The 17,194-nt window shown below is 37.6% G+C and overlaps 1 protein-coding gene across 1 annotated transcript in view; it reads left to right on the top strand.

Moving 5' to 3' along the window:
• Positions 1–5,458: 5,458 nt before the first annotated feature.
• THSD7A (thrombospondin type 1 domain containing 7A) overlaps positions 5,459–17,194 on the top strand; it is a 456,022-nt gene continuing 444,286 nt past the window's right edge. Inside the window, exon 1 of the mRNA XM_059074016.2 lies at positions 5,459–6,160. Coding sequence (XP_058929999.1) covers positions 5,998–6,160 — 163 coding nt within the window. The 5' untranslated portion in view covers positions 5,459–5,997. The remainder of the gene's footprint in view (positions 6,161–17,194) is intronic.

Here is a 17,194-nt window from a genome sequence, read left to right as displayed (position 1 = left end):
TTTTTAATTAAGGTATGTACACTTTTTTTAAGACATAACACTATTTCATTATTTCAAGTAGCATTCATTAATGCTGTTTAAGGGTAAGATGACTCTTATGCACTGGGAAAGCAAAAAAATTCCTGTGACTCCCTTTATTGTGATATTGCTTTGTTATGATGGTCTGAAACTGAACCTGCAGTATCTCTGATATATGCCTTGGAGTGGAACAAAAGTAAACCATTCCCTTAATGGTCAGTTGATTTTTTTATTACAAAGTGTTGAGACTATTCAATGAGAAAAATAACACTCTTTTAAATGGTGCTGGGACAGTTGAGTATCCTTGTGCCGAATAATGAGTTTAGAACTTTACTTCATACCATGCATAAAAATTAACTCGGATGGATCAGAGACTTAAACCTATGTGACCACCTCTTCTACTGGTGGCGTGCAGAGAGCCACCGTGAAACTCAGTGATGCTGGTGTCCTTCTTACCACTACCTTTCTGAAGGCCTTGGTGATTGGTGTGGTCTCTGTGTGTCCCCTTGGAGGAGCATAATCCTGTCTTGGGTCTTCCTTTTCCTTACATAATGTATCTACTCCAGCATGTCCCTTCCTTCTCTGACATTTCACTTTCCATCAGTGTTTCCCCAGGCTTCTAGGAACCACCAGTTTGCATCATCCCTTTCAGTCCTTGGTAGAGTGTTAAATTCTATACCCATGGAGTCTTTCTCCAAGTTAATAAACTCTCTATCCCTGTGTTCTGGCCCCTAATCAAACACTCTCAAAATCAAGCCTCCTGAATAGTCTTCTGGCTCCTACCAGTAGTTAGATGCTAATTAATTCTGGCAGCTCCTTTGCTGTGTAGTCCTTTTACTCTTAACAGACCCAACATGACTAGACTGACTTAATGCTGCGACTTAATCCTAGCTAGCAGCCTGAAAACTAGGAAAGGCGGTATGCCAGTACTTAACAGGGAGAGGTGGGCTGCCTTTGAAGGCTTTGAGAGTTCAGAGGAGTCCAGGGAACCAAAGACATGCACAGTGACCCAGAGAAACTTGTCCATGTATCAGGTTCCAGGTTTTCCTAAGCAGACCCTGATCTTTTCATAACAAACTTGCCTCAGTTCATCATTCAGTTATCTTTGCAGTTGTCAACTCTTAACTATTAAGTTTTAATTTGATCTTCAGCTTTTTTTTTTTTTTTTTTTTTTTAACTCTGCCACTGCAGGAGACAAGGGTCTCTTTTTAAGGGCTCCTTTCCTTCATATTTAGTTTTCAATTGTTTGTTAAAGGTCGGTACCTTTTCATTATCCATCTGTAGGACCAGCACAACTAGTGATAGCTAGTCAATTCTTTTGCCTTTGTATACATTATTCCTCTGCACCTTCAAAAACCTGAATCATTGCTTTGGCCTGGGTGTTCTGTGTGGAAGCATTCTCCCAAGTGAACCCCTGGTGAAATGTTTTAACGATTGGGATACTGCATTGTGTCAGGGACTATTGATGCCTCACATACCACCGAGGATGGGATCCTTATTGTAAGGCTTACAGTAAGTGATCCATTCCCCAAACCTAGAAGGATCTGAATCAAAATACTGTACCTTTTTACCTGACACTGAAAACAAGGAATCTGATTCTTCATAGCAGATTGTTTTTGTTTCCAAACAGGTTTAGTTTTGAGTAAAATGGAGAAACCATGGGGTTTATTTTCTTTCTGTAAAACTATTTGAAATTTAGAATCTCCCCTCCTCTCACTGCATATACTTACAAACCAGCAAACTAATCAACTAACCAACCAACAAAGTAGTTATAGAGAAAAAGGAATTGGAAAGAAAAAAATGGTGAATATTAGAGTTAGAATTGGGAAAGTAAAATTTGTGGCTACTTATTACAAAGATTAAAAAGGGAAATGTTTCATCTTTTAATAATCTTGTGGGTGTGGCAAGAAGGGGGGGAATAGAAAGAAGCCCCAAATTAATTTTTTCTACCCCAAATGTTGGTCAAGTATGACACCTAGAGGCCATACAAACAGAATTCCTTTGGGTGATTTTTTTTGTTTTTTATAAGGCAAGATGCATTTAGGTAGAGAAATTTATTTTAAGTTGTTATTTCAAAGTGGATATTTTTAGATGCTTCCCTATGTAGCTGTGAATAACTTTGTATATATTCCTTCACTTATGCATTGTTTTTCTTCATAAAAACTGATTATATTAAAAGTTTCCCTCTCTGTCAAGTAAATGAATTTTAGATGATTGACTTTAAATGCTGGTACTAATCCCTACAAGTCATTGTCTGTATGTCTTTTGGGTCTTCAAGTGTGGTTACATGCTTATGTTCTAATAAAAGAGGTAACACTTGTGTAGATCTGTACACACCCACCCTCTCTGGAGTTTGGAAACGATAGCAAAAATAATAAAGACAGATAAAAGGACAACACATGAGAAGTGATAGGTTCAGAATTGTCTTATTTCTAAATAATAAAAAACATATGCTTTGCATTTTTCATCCATTGGTTTGGAAACTTTTATATATCACTCGCTCATTAATACTTGAACAGTTATTTATGAAAAATGATGAACGATATACTTCATGGCAGGCTGTACAGATGGTCAATTTAATCTGCATCTTTGAGACTTCTCATGACTAAATTTTGACATCATGTCGTTAAACATTTGTGTATTATTTATGTCATATGCTAGAAAACAAAGATTGCTATGTCTTTCTATCTCTTGTAATCTATCAGTTTTATTGATAGGATTTATCTGACTGGACACTATAGCTTTCACAAAGGAACATGTATCTGAAAATATATATCATTTCTGTGTCCTCAGAGACCCATACATTTTTGTCCTCAAATGCAATAATGACATTGTTATAGAACAGATGTGTGGCATTGGCGGAGACAAATGTTTATATGACTTAGTCTCTGTAACCTTGTCCAGGGGTATCTTTATTACTAATTGTACATATGTATGTATCTAGAGTGATTTTTTAAAATTAACTCTTTAAAAACTTTTTAATTGAAGTATAGTTGATTTACACTATTTTGGGTATACAGCAAAGTGAATCAGTCATACACATATGTATATATCAATTCTTTTTCAAATTCTTTTCCAATATAGGTTATTACAAGATATTGAATATAGTTCCCGTTACTGTGTAGTCAGCCCTTGTTTATCTATTTTATATAAAGTCTTATGTATCTGTTAATCCCAAATTCCTAATTTATCCCTCTCAGCCTTTCCCCTTTGGTAACCATAAGTTTGTTTTCTGTGTCTGTGAGTCTATTTCTGTTTTATAAATAAGTTCATTTGTATCATTTTTTTAGATTCCACATATAAGTGGTATCATATTTGTCTTTGTCTGACTTCACTTAGTATGATAATCTCTAGGTCCACTCATGTTGCTACAAATGGCATTATTTCATTTGATTTTATGGCTGAGTAATATTATTTGGAGTGATCTTTAAGCACTGTATAAATTGAAAGTAAAAGAAGGAAACCAATTGTTGGCTAGTTTCAAACACTGCAGCAGAACATTAACCCTAGTTGTGAAATGGTCCCTGGTTCTTTTATATAAAGCTGAAGTTGTGGCTATGATGTTTAAACTCTTGACCAGTTGAGTAATTATTACACAACTGTGGATAAATATAAAAATCAGAATCTTAAATTTTCTTTTGACATTAAGCTATTAGGTATAGCATCTGATGGCTCTTCAAAGGGCTAAGTAATTATCCTGCACATCAAATTGTACTAGTTTGACTCCTTAGATTCTCTGTCTTCTGTTATGTAATGAGTTTCTACTTGGGTTGATCTGGGATTTCCCAAGAATGCTTAGAATGGGCTGATTAACAGAGTACTTCATTTTAAATGCTCTCTGTACCAGAATTAGATGATTTTAAGGTTTAGCACCCTAACAGTAGCTGAGAAATAAAAACAAACAGGATAGGAAAACACTGCCATTGTAGAGTGGTATTACAGCGTGTTCCCTAAGAAGACAGACCCAAGGAAGCCATACAATTCCTATTTTCTATTTTCTTCTTTGGTGTAACTGTTGAAACAAGTGCTCCTTCAGGGTGAAACAAGTGCTCCTTCAGGGAGCCACGTATAAGTTGGAATCATCCTTTTTTGTATCCCTTATCAACCTATAATCTTTTGATTGTTGCCTATTTTTCCACCAGTGAAGAAATAGTAATCCATGCTAGTTTCTCTCTCCTAATCACAGACTCACAGAGCTAGGGCTCTCTGAGCTGTTAATTCCCTCTTAGAGGCCTAACAGAGTGGAAAGTAAATAAGGACCAAATTTGCAACCTTCAACATTGCTAATTTCCTCTGATGTCAGAATACTTAAATAGGCAGGACCTGGGAATTATTTGATCAAAACCTGCTTTTAATCTAATGCATGCAGCAGGGCTGTGTCTGGAATGATCTGCAAAACGACAGACATCCCAAGAGAGCTTTATGGAAGGTTTCCTCTTTCAGAAACAGTAGCTTCCTCATTTTAAACTCTTGGGTTGGCTGTGCTGATGGAGCAAATTCATAGAGTAGTTTTCCTGCTTTTTAAATTTTATTTTATTTGGCCAGATATTGTTGACCGGATATGAATAGTTTTCTTTGGCTTTCTTTTTGCCCAGTTTTTAATTGGCTAAATGCCTTGATATTATTTTAGTTTTACTAGCAAATGAATTAGTAAAGGGTTAGTATTGGGGAGAAGAGAGAAAGAGAAAGGGCAAAGCATTGTCTGACTTCACACACATTCGTTTATTACTACTGGTGTAAGAAAGTGAAAACACAAAGAACAAAAGGCCCAAGCACATTAGATTATATAGATTATAAAGGCATTTTTCTACAGTAACTGTTAAGAGACATTAATGTCAAGGATTTTTTAAGTAAAGAATTTGCTAATTCGGAGATACACAAATAAAGGAAACTCACTTTGTTCTTTAATTTTACTCAGAACTGTGTGGATCCTTAAAGGTAGCATATTTTTGACAGAGCGTAGATAAAGGGATAGCACTTTTATTAACTTCATAGGTGAAATATAATTTCATGATTAGTTTTTGTAAAATGTTATCCATCTAATTAGATATCATTGTGGATACTTAATACTAATTCAGTTTTAAAGGCTGTTAAAAGACAAGGTACTTTGATTTGTAACCGTAGATCAATACTGCTCATATTTTTATTGGGAATAGATTCCTTTAAGTTAGAAAGAAAAGATTTAAAAAAGAGTTTAAGTGCCTTTCAACAGCAAGTAAACATCTCTGCTGTTTTCCTGTGTTTTTCACATCTGATCGTAAATACTGCTCCCCACATAAAGTAATTCAGAAGCCACGGCTTAAAAATAAATGATAAACACTGATGCTTTGCGTAAATAAATATATACTAAGAAGAACATGCCACTAGATCTAGCGTTTGACTCCTTGGTTGACGATGAATTTCAGAGCCTGTTATTTGTCATGCGGAAGCCTGTCGGGTGATGGTTCTTTTTAGTGGTGTATCCGTCCAAACATATTTCACCGCGCCATGTGCACTGGAGTTCTGTGGCGGGTGTGCTGGCTGTGGGTGCCCCCGCTCCCGTTCGCTCGCCTCCTTTCTTGCCCTGGCTCTCTCGCCTCCGCCTGCCTGCGGCTCCCTCGGTGCTCCTGTCGGCTCACGCCCCCCTCCTCTCTCGCCAGCTGGCAGCGGCGGGGGCTGCGCTGCCTCCCGGACCTCGGGACCTGCTCCGTCAGCTGGGGCCCCCTGCGGACGGCTGCCTCCCTCGCCTCTAGGACCTGCCACTCTGCGCGGAATGGCAGCGGCAGCAGCATCCCCGCCAGCGGCGGTGGCGGCGGCAGCCACGGCCACCGCAGAAGCTATTGTTCCCTGGTGTTAAACGCGCTTTCCCTCCTTTTCATCTGACAAGAACAATAGAGGGGAGAGCTTTGCGTTCTGTACTAGGGAAGACATTCCGAGGGCGAAGGAACATTCCCCGCCAACCGCGTCCCGGACCTGGACCCTGGAGCGGCTGCGGGCGGCATGGGGCTGCAAGCGAGGCGCACGGCGTCCCGGAGCCCCGACGCTGCGGGCCCGCGCCCGGCCGTCCTGCTGCCGCTGCTGCCGCTGCTGCTGTGCCCGGGTGCCTGCGGGGCTGCAGCGCCGGGCGCGGCGGAGGCACCCACCCTCTATCTGTGGAAGACCGGTAAGTGGGACGGAGTTCCCCCTGCTTCCCATCTTCCTATCTGGGTCCACATTACGGAACTGCTGGGCTTCAGGAGGGACCCCTGTGCTTCTGATGACCCGGGGGTACTGGGACCCTAAGGTTAAAAAGTACGATTCTTAGGAAGCAAAGTAGGTCATGACCGATGTTGTTTGGAAATAAAAACCTAACAACTAAAAAGCATTAATGAGTCACTGGACTATTTCTCTTGCAGCTCCGTAGTTAATGAGGGCAACCAACGTTGCTCTTTCGTAATTACGTGCAATATTTTTAACCTCGACGCTCTCATTCTGTTAGGACTTTCTTAAATATATTTCTAGCAAAGAACAAGCAAACATTTTAACTCCGGTCTTTATTCTGTGTTTAGGCAAACAGTTCACTCTGTGCCATGATATATATGGATATAGAGTTACATTTAAGGTACAGCTTATGTGGGACACGTGGAAACAAGCCAAGTGAGGGCAGTTCTGACAGTTGAAGGCAAATGGGGCTTCAGTCAGCTGACTGAGACCTTGTGAAGCTCGATTCTTAATGAGTGAATTGAGGGATTTTTAAAGTGTGCAATTGTTAGGATGTTTAGGTTTTAACTTCTCCTGCCTTGAAAAAGTTTTTGCTTTGTTTTCAACCAGCCAACAGAAGCAGCAACTAATTGTCCCTCAGAATCTCCCAGCAAAGTGCTGACTAGAGGTCCTGGTGTGAGGCAGTGACAGGCAGGAAAACAATACCAAATGAGGAATTACCACTGCCTCTCCTGAGGCTCCTTTCTCCTCTAAAGGACACTGAGAATTCTTCAGCAGACCTGAAACTTCGGGTTTATAAGAAGAAAGTGGGAAACATTATTCTTACTGCTTAGTGCTAGGACTGAATTAAGAGTTTCTTGGCAATGACTAGACATTACGAGAAGGATGCAGTAGATAGGAGGGAAAGTATATATTGGTCATGGGATCACAAACAAGTTACAGTTGAGTGTGTCTCTTTCCTGGCTTCAGCTGTCTGTAGCCCCCCATGCAGACAGATCAGTCTATTCTACAATTACACTGATACCCTGAATTTTTAAAGAAGTTGCATCTATCTAACAACTTAGTGAGGAGATTGAATAGAAACTTATTTAAAGCCAGAGTACAGAATTTGCCTCAGAATCTTGCATGAAATAACACACATAAACACACGTTTAGAAAAGCCATTTGGATGTTAGTGTTAGCCATGCTTGTTACCACTTGCAGTTTAAAGATCAGTTGATTAGTGCATGCAGATGAAATCAAATTGATTTTTTTCAATTTAAAATAAAGAAGATCTCTAATTTAGCTGAAGCCATGGTTTTAATTTTCCGAAGCTCAGTCATAACAAACACTAGTCAAACTATAATTTACCATTAAATGGTGTTATTTAGATGCTTGGTAAGAGCTTCTCAAGTAAGTAAGTGTTGGACAAAACAGTACTTGCCCTGTTGAAATTTGTACTATTAAAGTAACAAGAGCCAAGCAGTAATTCAGATCAAAGAAGAGGCTAGGCAACATTCACTGTGCAGCATCTGAGGTTGCAATACATGTCAATATAAATGTCATGGTGGGAACTTAAGCCAATAAACAGTTTAAGATAGTGGAAAGCTCTCAGGAGCAAGGATATGGAGACCTTGGTTCCAGTGCCAGTTCCAGCTCTTGCTAGCTATAGGAACGTTGGCATGTCACTTAACTTTTGACCCCCAGTTTATTCAGCTGCCTGTAAATGGGACCTTCTCCTGACTATTCATAGTATTATGAAGATCAAATGAGTGAGTGATGAGAAAGTAATCTGTAAACTTCCAAGTTATGTGCATGTACAAATATATGGTAGTATGATGAGAATAATGTGCTCTCTTTTATGGTGAGCCTTGGTTTGGTGAAAAAAATGGTGAATTAAACAGGAGAGCAAAATAATGAGCTCTTTATTTTTTTCCAGAGGGAAAGGAGACTTTACCATATCTATAAAGGAACTGAGAATAGTTATTGGAGGAAATAGGGAATATTTAAAGGAGAGGAATACACTGTAAATGAAGACAGAGATGACAGAATCATAAGTGTTCCTCATTTGATGAAAATAAAGAGTCAGGCAGGGATTTGAGAAAGAAAATGAGGTGAAACAATCCAAGATTCTAGTGGGATAAGCTTGGTCTTGGTAGAGCAGATTATTTGGAATCACATTGTTGGTGAGATCATTGAATTAAAGTGATGTAGTGAAAGGTACACTGGATGAGGAGCTAAGAGAGGAACTGTAACACTGTGTTTGTCACTAATGAGCTTTAGAATGTTAGCTAGGTCATTTAACAACTTTAGTTCTTGGTTTCCTATTTTGTGATAGTCATTGATTAGAAAAGATGATATTTAAAGGCCTTTTCAGCCCTAAAGTATGTGCACATATGCACATACATACACCATAAACATACATGTATGCATCTATACACATACATAGTATCTTAATGTATATATACATATATATGTACACAATATATATGAACGTTTAATGCATAAGGTATATTGTGTGAATGTTTTATTAATTCAGTCACAGCAAAGAGTTGTTGAGGACTCACTGTGTGACTTATTTGAAGTCATTGTGGTAGAGGCTGGCTAGGGTATTGTTGTCCCTGCCCCCAAGAAAGTTACAGTTGAACAATACACAACAATTATAACATGGCATACCATACTCATGAACAAAACACTGTGAGAGCAGAGAAGTTGTGTAGCTGATAGAAAAAATAAAAATGCAAGGCATGACAATATTCCTAGGTCTTAGAAGTACTGCAGCTCAAGTCCAGAATATGTGGTGGGAATGAATGGATTTAGTGCTAATGAGGTGAGTTGGGCCAGATTGTAAGAAAACCTTCAAACTATGGTAAAGATGTTAGAGTATAACCTATAAGCAGGTGGAAGCCATTATAACCTTAGAGTAGAGGATTGACATATTCTTTACCCAGAAGGGAGAAAGGTGAATTAAGAGGCTGGGAGGTCAGTGAGGAGAGGGACTGAGAGACAAAGGGGAACAAACGACTTATAGTGAAGGATGAGTAGAGGAGGGCTGGGGGCACATGGCAGAAGTGTTAGCTCAGGTTTGGAGTGCAGGGGACACAGTGTCTGCCAAGGAGAGGTGGAACTAATGCTATCTGCATCATGTCTGCACACAGTTAGTTGATTGAGACAGAGGATGTGAAAGAAGGAAGAACAGCTAGCAAATTCAGTCAGCTAATAGAGGAATTAGTGAATGGGTCGGCAGTTTAGGAGAAAGTGTTAGGCTGAAGGTATAGGCTTGGAACTCAATACATATATAATATTTCCAGGTATGGTAGTGGGAGGGATCATTAAAACAACAAAAATATTGAAAAGAGGGGCCAGAATACTTCCCAGAGAATATTGAGATTTAAGAGTCACTATGGGAGAGAAACTAGTGAAAGAACCTGAGAAAGTATGGTCAGAACAGGTCCAGAGAAAATGCCAGTAAATGAAGACGATATCTTATGAAGGGGATGGGGGCAAAAAGTATAAGACATTTCCAAGAGTCTGGAAAGGGGTTATGAAATATTTCAGAAAAGATCAAGTAAGAGGAGGAACTGGTAAGATAATTAACACTGTTTTGGGAAAAGACATTTTCAGTGGAGTGATAGAGCTAGAAACTTGGTTGAATAATAAACCAGATAGTGGAGAAGTTATAGTATTGATAAAGTGAATAAGCAAGTGGTATTTAAGTCCCTCTACTACACTGTTGTTTTTCAATAGAGAAAAACCCAAAATATAAGATATTAAAATATAAAAGTTAATGTTTCAACAGTTTTGTGCCACAGTCATTTGAAAGGTAATTGTTTGAATACTTGAAAAACATATTTCATACATGCAGAGTTAAAGTGCTTATATTATTGGAAGATGAATAATTACTGTTACTGGTGAGTGTTAGACAGTTTTTCACTTTTTAATGTTCTTGAATATGGAATTGTTTCAGTAATAATTTTGACTAATTATATTCACCTAGCAATTCCAAATGAAGTGCATTGAACAAAATGTGATTGAAAATGAGTCAGACAGAAGACAGTGAATACAACCAACTTTTATCAACTTATGCCATAGAATATATTTTCAAAAGGTCTTAATGAAGTAGTTGAATTAATTTTTATAATAATGAAATTACAATAAAATCCAAGAAAGATACACAGTAGCCATTTTTTCAGCATCAGGTGATGAGGGTATTTACAGTTGAGTTTTGTCTTAAGGAAATTACTTCTCACATTAAACACTTTTGACCAGGGTTCATGTATTGCAAGACAGTGCTATTAGTGACAGTCACTGTGTCCTTTACATAGTTAATTGCACATAAAATAATACTTTGTTTCCTCAGTTTAAAATAAAAAGAAGTGTTTTCTTTTTCTTTCATGTACTTATACTAATATAAAATATTCTACAATGTAAATGGAAAAATGTCCATCCTAATCCTGCCATTCACTAAATAACAAAGGAGAGAGGCGTGTTGTACCAGGTAGTAGTAACATAAGGGTGGCATTATCCTTAAAAAAGTGTTTTGCATTTCAGTTGTGCTTACAATTTGTCTTAATTTGGAACATGACACAGTTTGCTCATTAAATGAAGAATAGAGATGGAGCAGAGATAGGGATGGACAGGGTGTGGCCATCAATGTCAATTAATCTGGAACAACATGGATTGAAATATTTTATCCATGGGACCTATGAAATTATTTCATCTCCCTGAATCTTTTTCTTTCATCTCCAGCATGGATAAATATTATGTATTCTATAGGGGTTTTCTGAGGATTAAATACGGTAACATATGTATATATTAGTAGAGTGCTTGATACGTATTAGGACTTCAATAAATGGTAGGTTATATTATTGCTATTATTCTCTTATATAATAGAATGGTTACTTAATTTTATGACCTGGAACAAGGCTAGTAACTTTAGCTTCCTCTGAAGCATCTTTTCTTGTAAATGCACTAGAAATTACAAATTTATCTAGTTACAGGGCCAGATATTCCCACAAGTTATAAGGGAGGCAGCATTGTGGAATGGAAAGAACATGGACTTGGGGATCACTATTTAAATCTTGCCTCGACCTGACTAGTGAAGTTACTTAAACTCTCTGATTTTGTTTTCTCACCTTGGAGTGGTGACAGAAGTTCTGAAGTGAGAGGGTGTTTGTGAAGTTTTAACAGGTAGTAAATAGAAAGGGTCTAGCACAGTACCCTAAATATAGTAAACATTAAAAAAAATTGGTTCTTTTCCCATTCTTTACCTTTTCCTCTCCTAAAAATGACATATCTTGAAGGAATTTTAATGATCCAACACACTTATCTGTTTTCTCCAACTAAGGGACACCAGGACAAACAAATAAAACAAGTCTAGGAAGAGATGTTATTTTACTGTAGGCTTGTCTTTTCTTATTAGTTTGGCACTTATATGTAGACAGCATGGATCAAAGACCATCAAAATATTTTGAGCACAGATTCAGGGTGAATTATATAAATAGGTATTTTTGTACTTCATTTTGTTTAGTGTCTCGGGATTTCTCGGGAATCTGAAATTTCACATTCTTGCAGTTAACATTGTCACCAGTGCCCTCCAAATTAAATATTTTCACAGTAGAATTGTTTGTGGTTTATAGTTTGTTTAACATCTTAGGTGATTATTTAAATAAATAAATAAATAAACAAACAAACTACAGTTTATGTCTTGTTTTCCTACCCTTCTTTCTTAGCATACATAGCACAGTTAGTGCTTAGAATTCTTTAAGAGCTTATTGGTTATTTGGTCCAAAAAGTCAAATGCTCAGGTTTTATGAAGCTTTAATAGCTCAATGGACTGTGGTAACATGGATCACTTCTTATGCAAATTTTAGGTAGCTGTCTGGTTTGCAAAATAATGAAGGCCCCAGTCAGGACTGGCATTAAGAGTGCTATAGAGCAACACATACCCAGGTCTTTTCCTACCTTTTATTGTTATATAAAGAACTGGTGGTGGGATGAGATGCTGACGTTCTGATTAGGTTATTGGAGAAGTGTGATATGCTTTGGATCCTTTTAGGAGGAAATGAAGCCTCTTAGCCTCTGATTTAAGTTCGAGTGGTGACACTGGACAGTGGATCTCTCTGGGAAGGGGAGAGTGGAAGCCTCTAGGCTTCTTAATATGAAGGCACATTAGAGTGGCCCTTAATGACAGAAGCACTGGGGAAGTGGCATCCAGGAAAATATATCTTTCCTATCACAGGAACATCAGAGAGTGTGAGTTAGAGGTTCCAGTGAGTCATAAGATAGAGATTTTTTCTGATTCCCTTCATCAGAACTTTACACTTGACACTTTAGAATGCATTAAAATGTTGAAAAAATACAGGCATTTGCATTTAATCCCCAGCTACCGAAACAGCAAGAAAAGTACTTCTATTTGGAGGAAGAGATACAACGATTAAAAACAACCCCATACGGAAAGAGTGGGGGAAACCTGGTAGTTCTTAAAACAGTTGATGCCAAAAGTAATCTATTGCTTCCTATGTCATTGGACCTAACCAAAAGGATGTCCTCTCATCTTCCAGAAGAACTAGTGAGCTAATTGGTGTTTTGCATAGTTTACCATGTGAAATCATAATATTTGGGGTATCATTTTACTGATTCTGTATTATTGTATCAAAGTTATACTATGAGAAAAATGAATTAGGGGCAGATGGGGAAAAAATCACAAATACACTCCTTTATAAGGACAATAATTTTCAAATGGCACATGTAATAAAGTTCAGAGGGGCTCTTGTTCCAGGAGCCATCAGAGAGAGATGGTCCACATAGAGTGACATCAGTAAATTCAGGAGGCTCTATGCATGACTGCTAAAACTTGAACAGAAAGTAAGACATTATAAGAGAGAGCAACAAAACAAGGAGAGAAAAAAACAGGCAACTCATCTGCATTCCTTTGAAAATTATTTTTAATAGGCTTTATTTTTGAGCAATTTTAGGTTTTTAAAAAATTAAGCAAAGTACAGAGTTCCCATGTACCACCTCATTCTCTTCCCAATTCTCCCTATAATTAACATCTTACATTAGTGTGGCACATTTATTACAACTGATGAGCCAATATTGATACATTGTTATTAATTAAAGTCAGTAGTTCATATTAAGGTTTAGTTTATATTAGCGTTTGCTCTAATGTACATTGGGTGGTTTTGGACCAAATACATAGTGACATATATCCACCAATACATGTGTCGACCATTACAGTACCATACAAAGTAGTTTCACTGCCCTAAAAATCCTCTGTGCTTCATCTGTTCATCCCTACATCTCTCCCTTTCTCCCCCCAAATCTCTGGTAACCACTAATCTTTTTATTGTCTCCATACTTGTGCTTTTTTGAGAATGTCATACAGTTGGAATCATACAGTATGTAGCCTTTTCACATTGGCTTCGTTGTCACTCAGTAATGTGCTCCATGTATTTTCATGGCTTGATAGCTTAAGTTCCTCCATGTATTTTCATGGCCTGATAGCTCATTTATTTTATCAGTGAATAATATTCCATTGTATGAATGTAGCACAGTTTATCCATTTACCTATTGAAGGACATCTTGGTAGCTTCCAAGTTTGGGCACTTGTGAATAAAGCTGCCATAAACATTCATGTGCAGGTTTTTGTGTGGACCTATGTTTTCAGCTCTTTTGGGTAAATGCCAAGGAGTATGATTGCTGGATCATATGGTAAGAGTATGTTTAGTTTGTAAGGAACTGCCAAACCGTCTTCCAGACTGTACCATTTTGCATTCCTGCCAGCAGTGAGTGAAAATTCCTATAGCTCTACATCCTTGCTAGTGTTGTCATGTTTTGAATTTTAGCTGTTTTAATAGGCATGCAGTTTTATTTTGTTGTTTTAATTTGCTATTCCCTAGTGACATACGATATTGAGCATCGTCTTTTCATTTGCTTATTTGTCATCTGTATGCCTTCTCTGGTAAGGGATCTGTGTCCTTTTCATCATATAAATAAGAGTAGTAAGAGCCAGTAGAACTCTTTTGTGACAGAGTTCACAATTAAAGTCTTAATTCAGCCTGGGCTGCACATACTCTACCTCTTGTTGCTCTGGTGATGTGACCCACACTAAGCACAATTGTTTATATAAAGAGAAAACACACATGGGAATTAAGTAAAGAATAATTGGAGATATGGAGATGGGTGTACACTTGGTCTTGTTTGTTCTACCTTGAGGGAAAAACCTTGGGAGAGTGTTTGGAATTGATGAACAATACCTTGAAAGAGAAGAAGATGGCCTGATATATTAAAGGTTAAATTGGACCTGCAAGCTTGTGAGATTTTCAAGTACACTATGAATGTGCTGTATCTCTAGCTGACTCTGGTCTGGTTAATAAATCACGTACATAGCTACATATTCACTTTTCCTTGTTCTTGCATGGAGGAAGCCATGGGCTGGCAGAAAGTCAAGGTGCAATATCCTTCTGAACTTCTGGGAAACAGTGGAGGTCCACTATCCTGAACCTCTGGTAAATTGACCTGGGAACCAAGTTGTCAAGGCAACCTGCTATTCAGATTGCTCCCACAGAACTTCCTATGAACACAAAGTGCTGAGTACCCCGAAAATGGGGGTAGTAGGACAATGACTTAGAAGTGGATAGTTTGTGTGCATTGGGGTAGAAATATAGCACACGATGTTGCTCTATTGAGAGAGCTTGATAGAAAATTAGTTTTCCCAAGCAAATGTATGAGGCACAGGCATGGATTATGTGGCTGCAATAATTTAACTTATGGTATATGGCCAATGCAAGGCTTTCTAATTGTGCCACACAGTCTGGATAAAAAGTTATCCTTTGGATTATTATAGCAGTAATAGAATATTCTGAGTATTGTAGATGGCTATGTTTGCAAGTATGTTCTATAATATGCCTGCTAGAGAATGGCATCAGAGCACAAATAGTGCCTCTTTGGGTTCCATATTTAAAGATTATTTTTTGTTTTCTCTACCCAAATCAGAGAGTGCAACTGTAAATGTCAGTGGGACCCACTGTATTCAGGTACTTCCCCTTCGCAGTGAGAGTGCTTGCAGAGAACTGAACCTATAACTTGAAATGAAAGAAACACTGATTGCTCAGGAGTTAAATAAATATATATTTGTGTGCATTTGCATGTGTATATAATAAATAAAAGGCGATGTTCAAGAAGAGACTTTTGAGCCAAACATGAATGTTGACTTAATTTTATAATTTTTAAAGCATGTGATCTCTAATCTCTCTGTGTCTCATGTTCCTTAGACATGCCATAGGTATGATGTTAGTATCTACCTCTTCAGGTTATTTTAAAGATAAGTTGAGAGAAAACTGTAAAGTACTTAGACGATGCCTGGCACACATCAGTGCTCGTAAATGTTCTCTCTTACTTGGTGTGATCCTGGTGTGAGCTGTGAATGCCTCCTTTCTGGGATGGAGTTTGTTTCCTGGATCTATCTGGATCCTTTCCTTCGTTTTGAATCTTCTTTCTTCTTGGATCTGCATTTGCATCTCAAGCTTCTCTGCAACTGACGTTGCTCTGCTTTCTACCTGCTGTCAGAGCCACCAGCTTAGTTGCAAAGCCCTTAGCTTTGCTGTTTGCAGAGTTGTTCAAAGTAGTTTTAAAACAGAGACATTCTGCCTTAGTGTTTCATTTTTACTTGTGATGTTGCATATCTTTGCCACGCAAGGAATGCTGGAGGTGTGACTCTTTAAGTGGGACGATGTGTTCCAAAATTCCTTTGTGTGGAAACACCTAAGAATGTTCTTGGCAAGATTTTCCTGGTCTGTGATGCTGAGTGGAAGGGTGTAGGGAATGTACAGTGAATGCTGAGGCTTCCTTCCTCAAAGTCCTCTTTCCTCTCCTATAGTATGTTTTCTATTTCTCTCTCTCCCTCCCTACCTCTGTATGTAAATGAACATGCACATGTCATGTATATGCTCTGTATATGTACATGCACATCTCATATATATAAATATCCTACTTACACACCTCAATATATGCGGTTCAGAGTCTTTTGAAGGAAATTAAAATGTTTCTCAACTTGGAAGAGAAATGATTATTCAACATTTTTATGCCCATTACAACTCGTTTATCTGTATATTCTCTAAAATTTTCTAGCATTTATAAAATTATGGTAGAATTACAATAACAATATAAGACACCATTACAAGCATACATATACATGCATACATACCTAGATACATAAATGCATACAACATACATGCACATGCAAATAGCACAGTTATTTATGGTTAAATGACTACGCAGAACTTCACAATTTATCTGGTATTGTGGAAATTTTTATACCTCCTTGCATGTGTTTTATGTCTGGTGTTTATAGAGGTGAGTTTAAAAAATGTGTGCAATTACTAATACTTTTCACTAAAATATTAATTATACAAAATTTGTTATATTTTTATTTTAGAAAATTTTGTGCCAATACAACATTCATCAAGAGCCTAGTCATATAAAAGATCTTATTATACAAGTCCTTGCATTACCTCCCACTAAATTATAGCTTTTATTTTAAGATCCTTTTTATGTCTAACTATCTTTCTGTGTTTGCTCCTCTGGTGCCTGAACAGTCTTCAAACTGCAGTCCCTGCACAAATTTCCAAGAAGTACTTCTCTTCTAATAGCACTGCCTGCCAGCATGTCCAAGAACATCATTTATAGAATATATTACTTGTGAATAGTTTACATTGATTGTGATATCATTAAGGCAGTACAGATAACAGACCCAGGTGGAATGATCTGGATTAAATATTGTTTTATTCTGTATGTGTGTATATAATATATATGTTATATCTAATGTATTTTTTTCTATGGGAAATATAGTTTACTCAGAGCTACTACATCACACAACTTCAGGGACTCCAGTCACAGTAAAAAAAAAAAAAAAAAAAAGAAAAGAAAAAAGAAAAAATAATTGAGTAACCTTTTTCTTCATCAGTTTGTATCGATCAGGTTCAATTAAGTAAAATTGGCCAGTGCTTAATGCCTG

This window comes from Kogia breviceps, chromosome 9 (assembly GCF_026419965.1).
Source record: "Kogia breviceps isolate mKogBre1 chromosome 9, mKogBre1 haplotype 1, whole genome shotgun sequence".
NCBI classification, from domain to species: domain Eukaryota; kingdom Metazoa; phylum Chordata; class Mammalia; order Artiodactyla; family Physeteridae; genus Kogia; species Kogia breviceps.
Note: the sequence above shows the minus strand (reverse complement) of the source record. Positions and strands in the feature narration are given on the sequence as shown.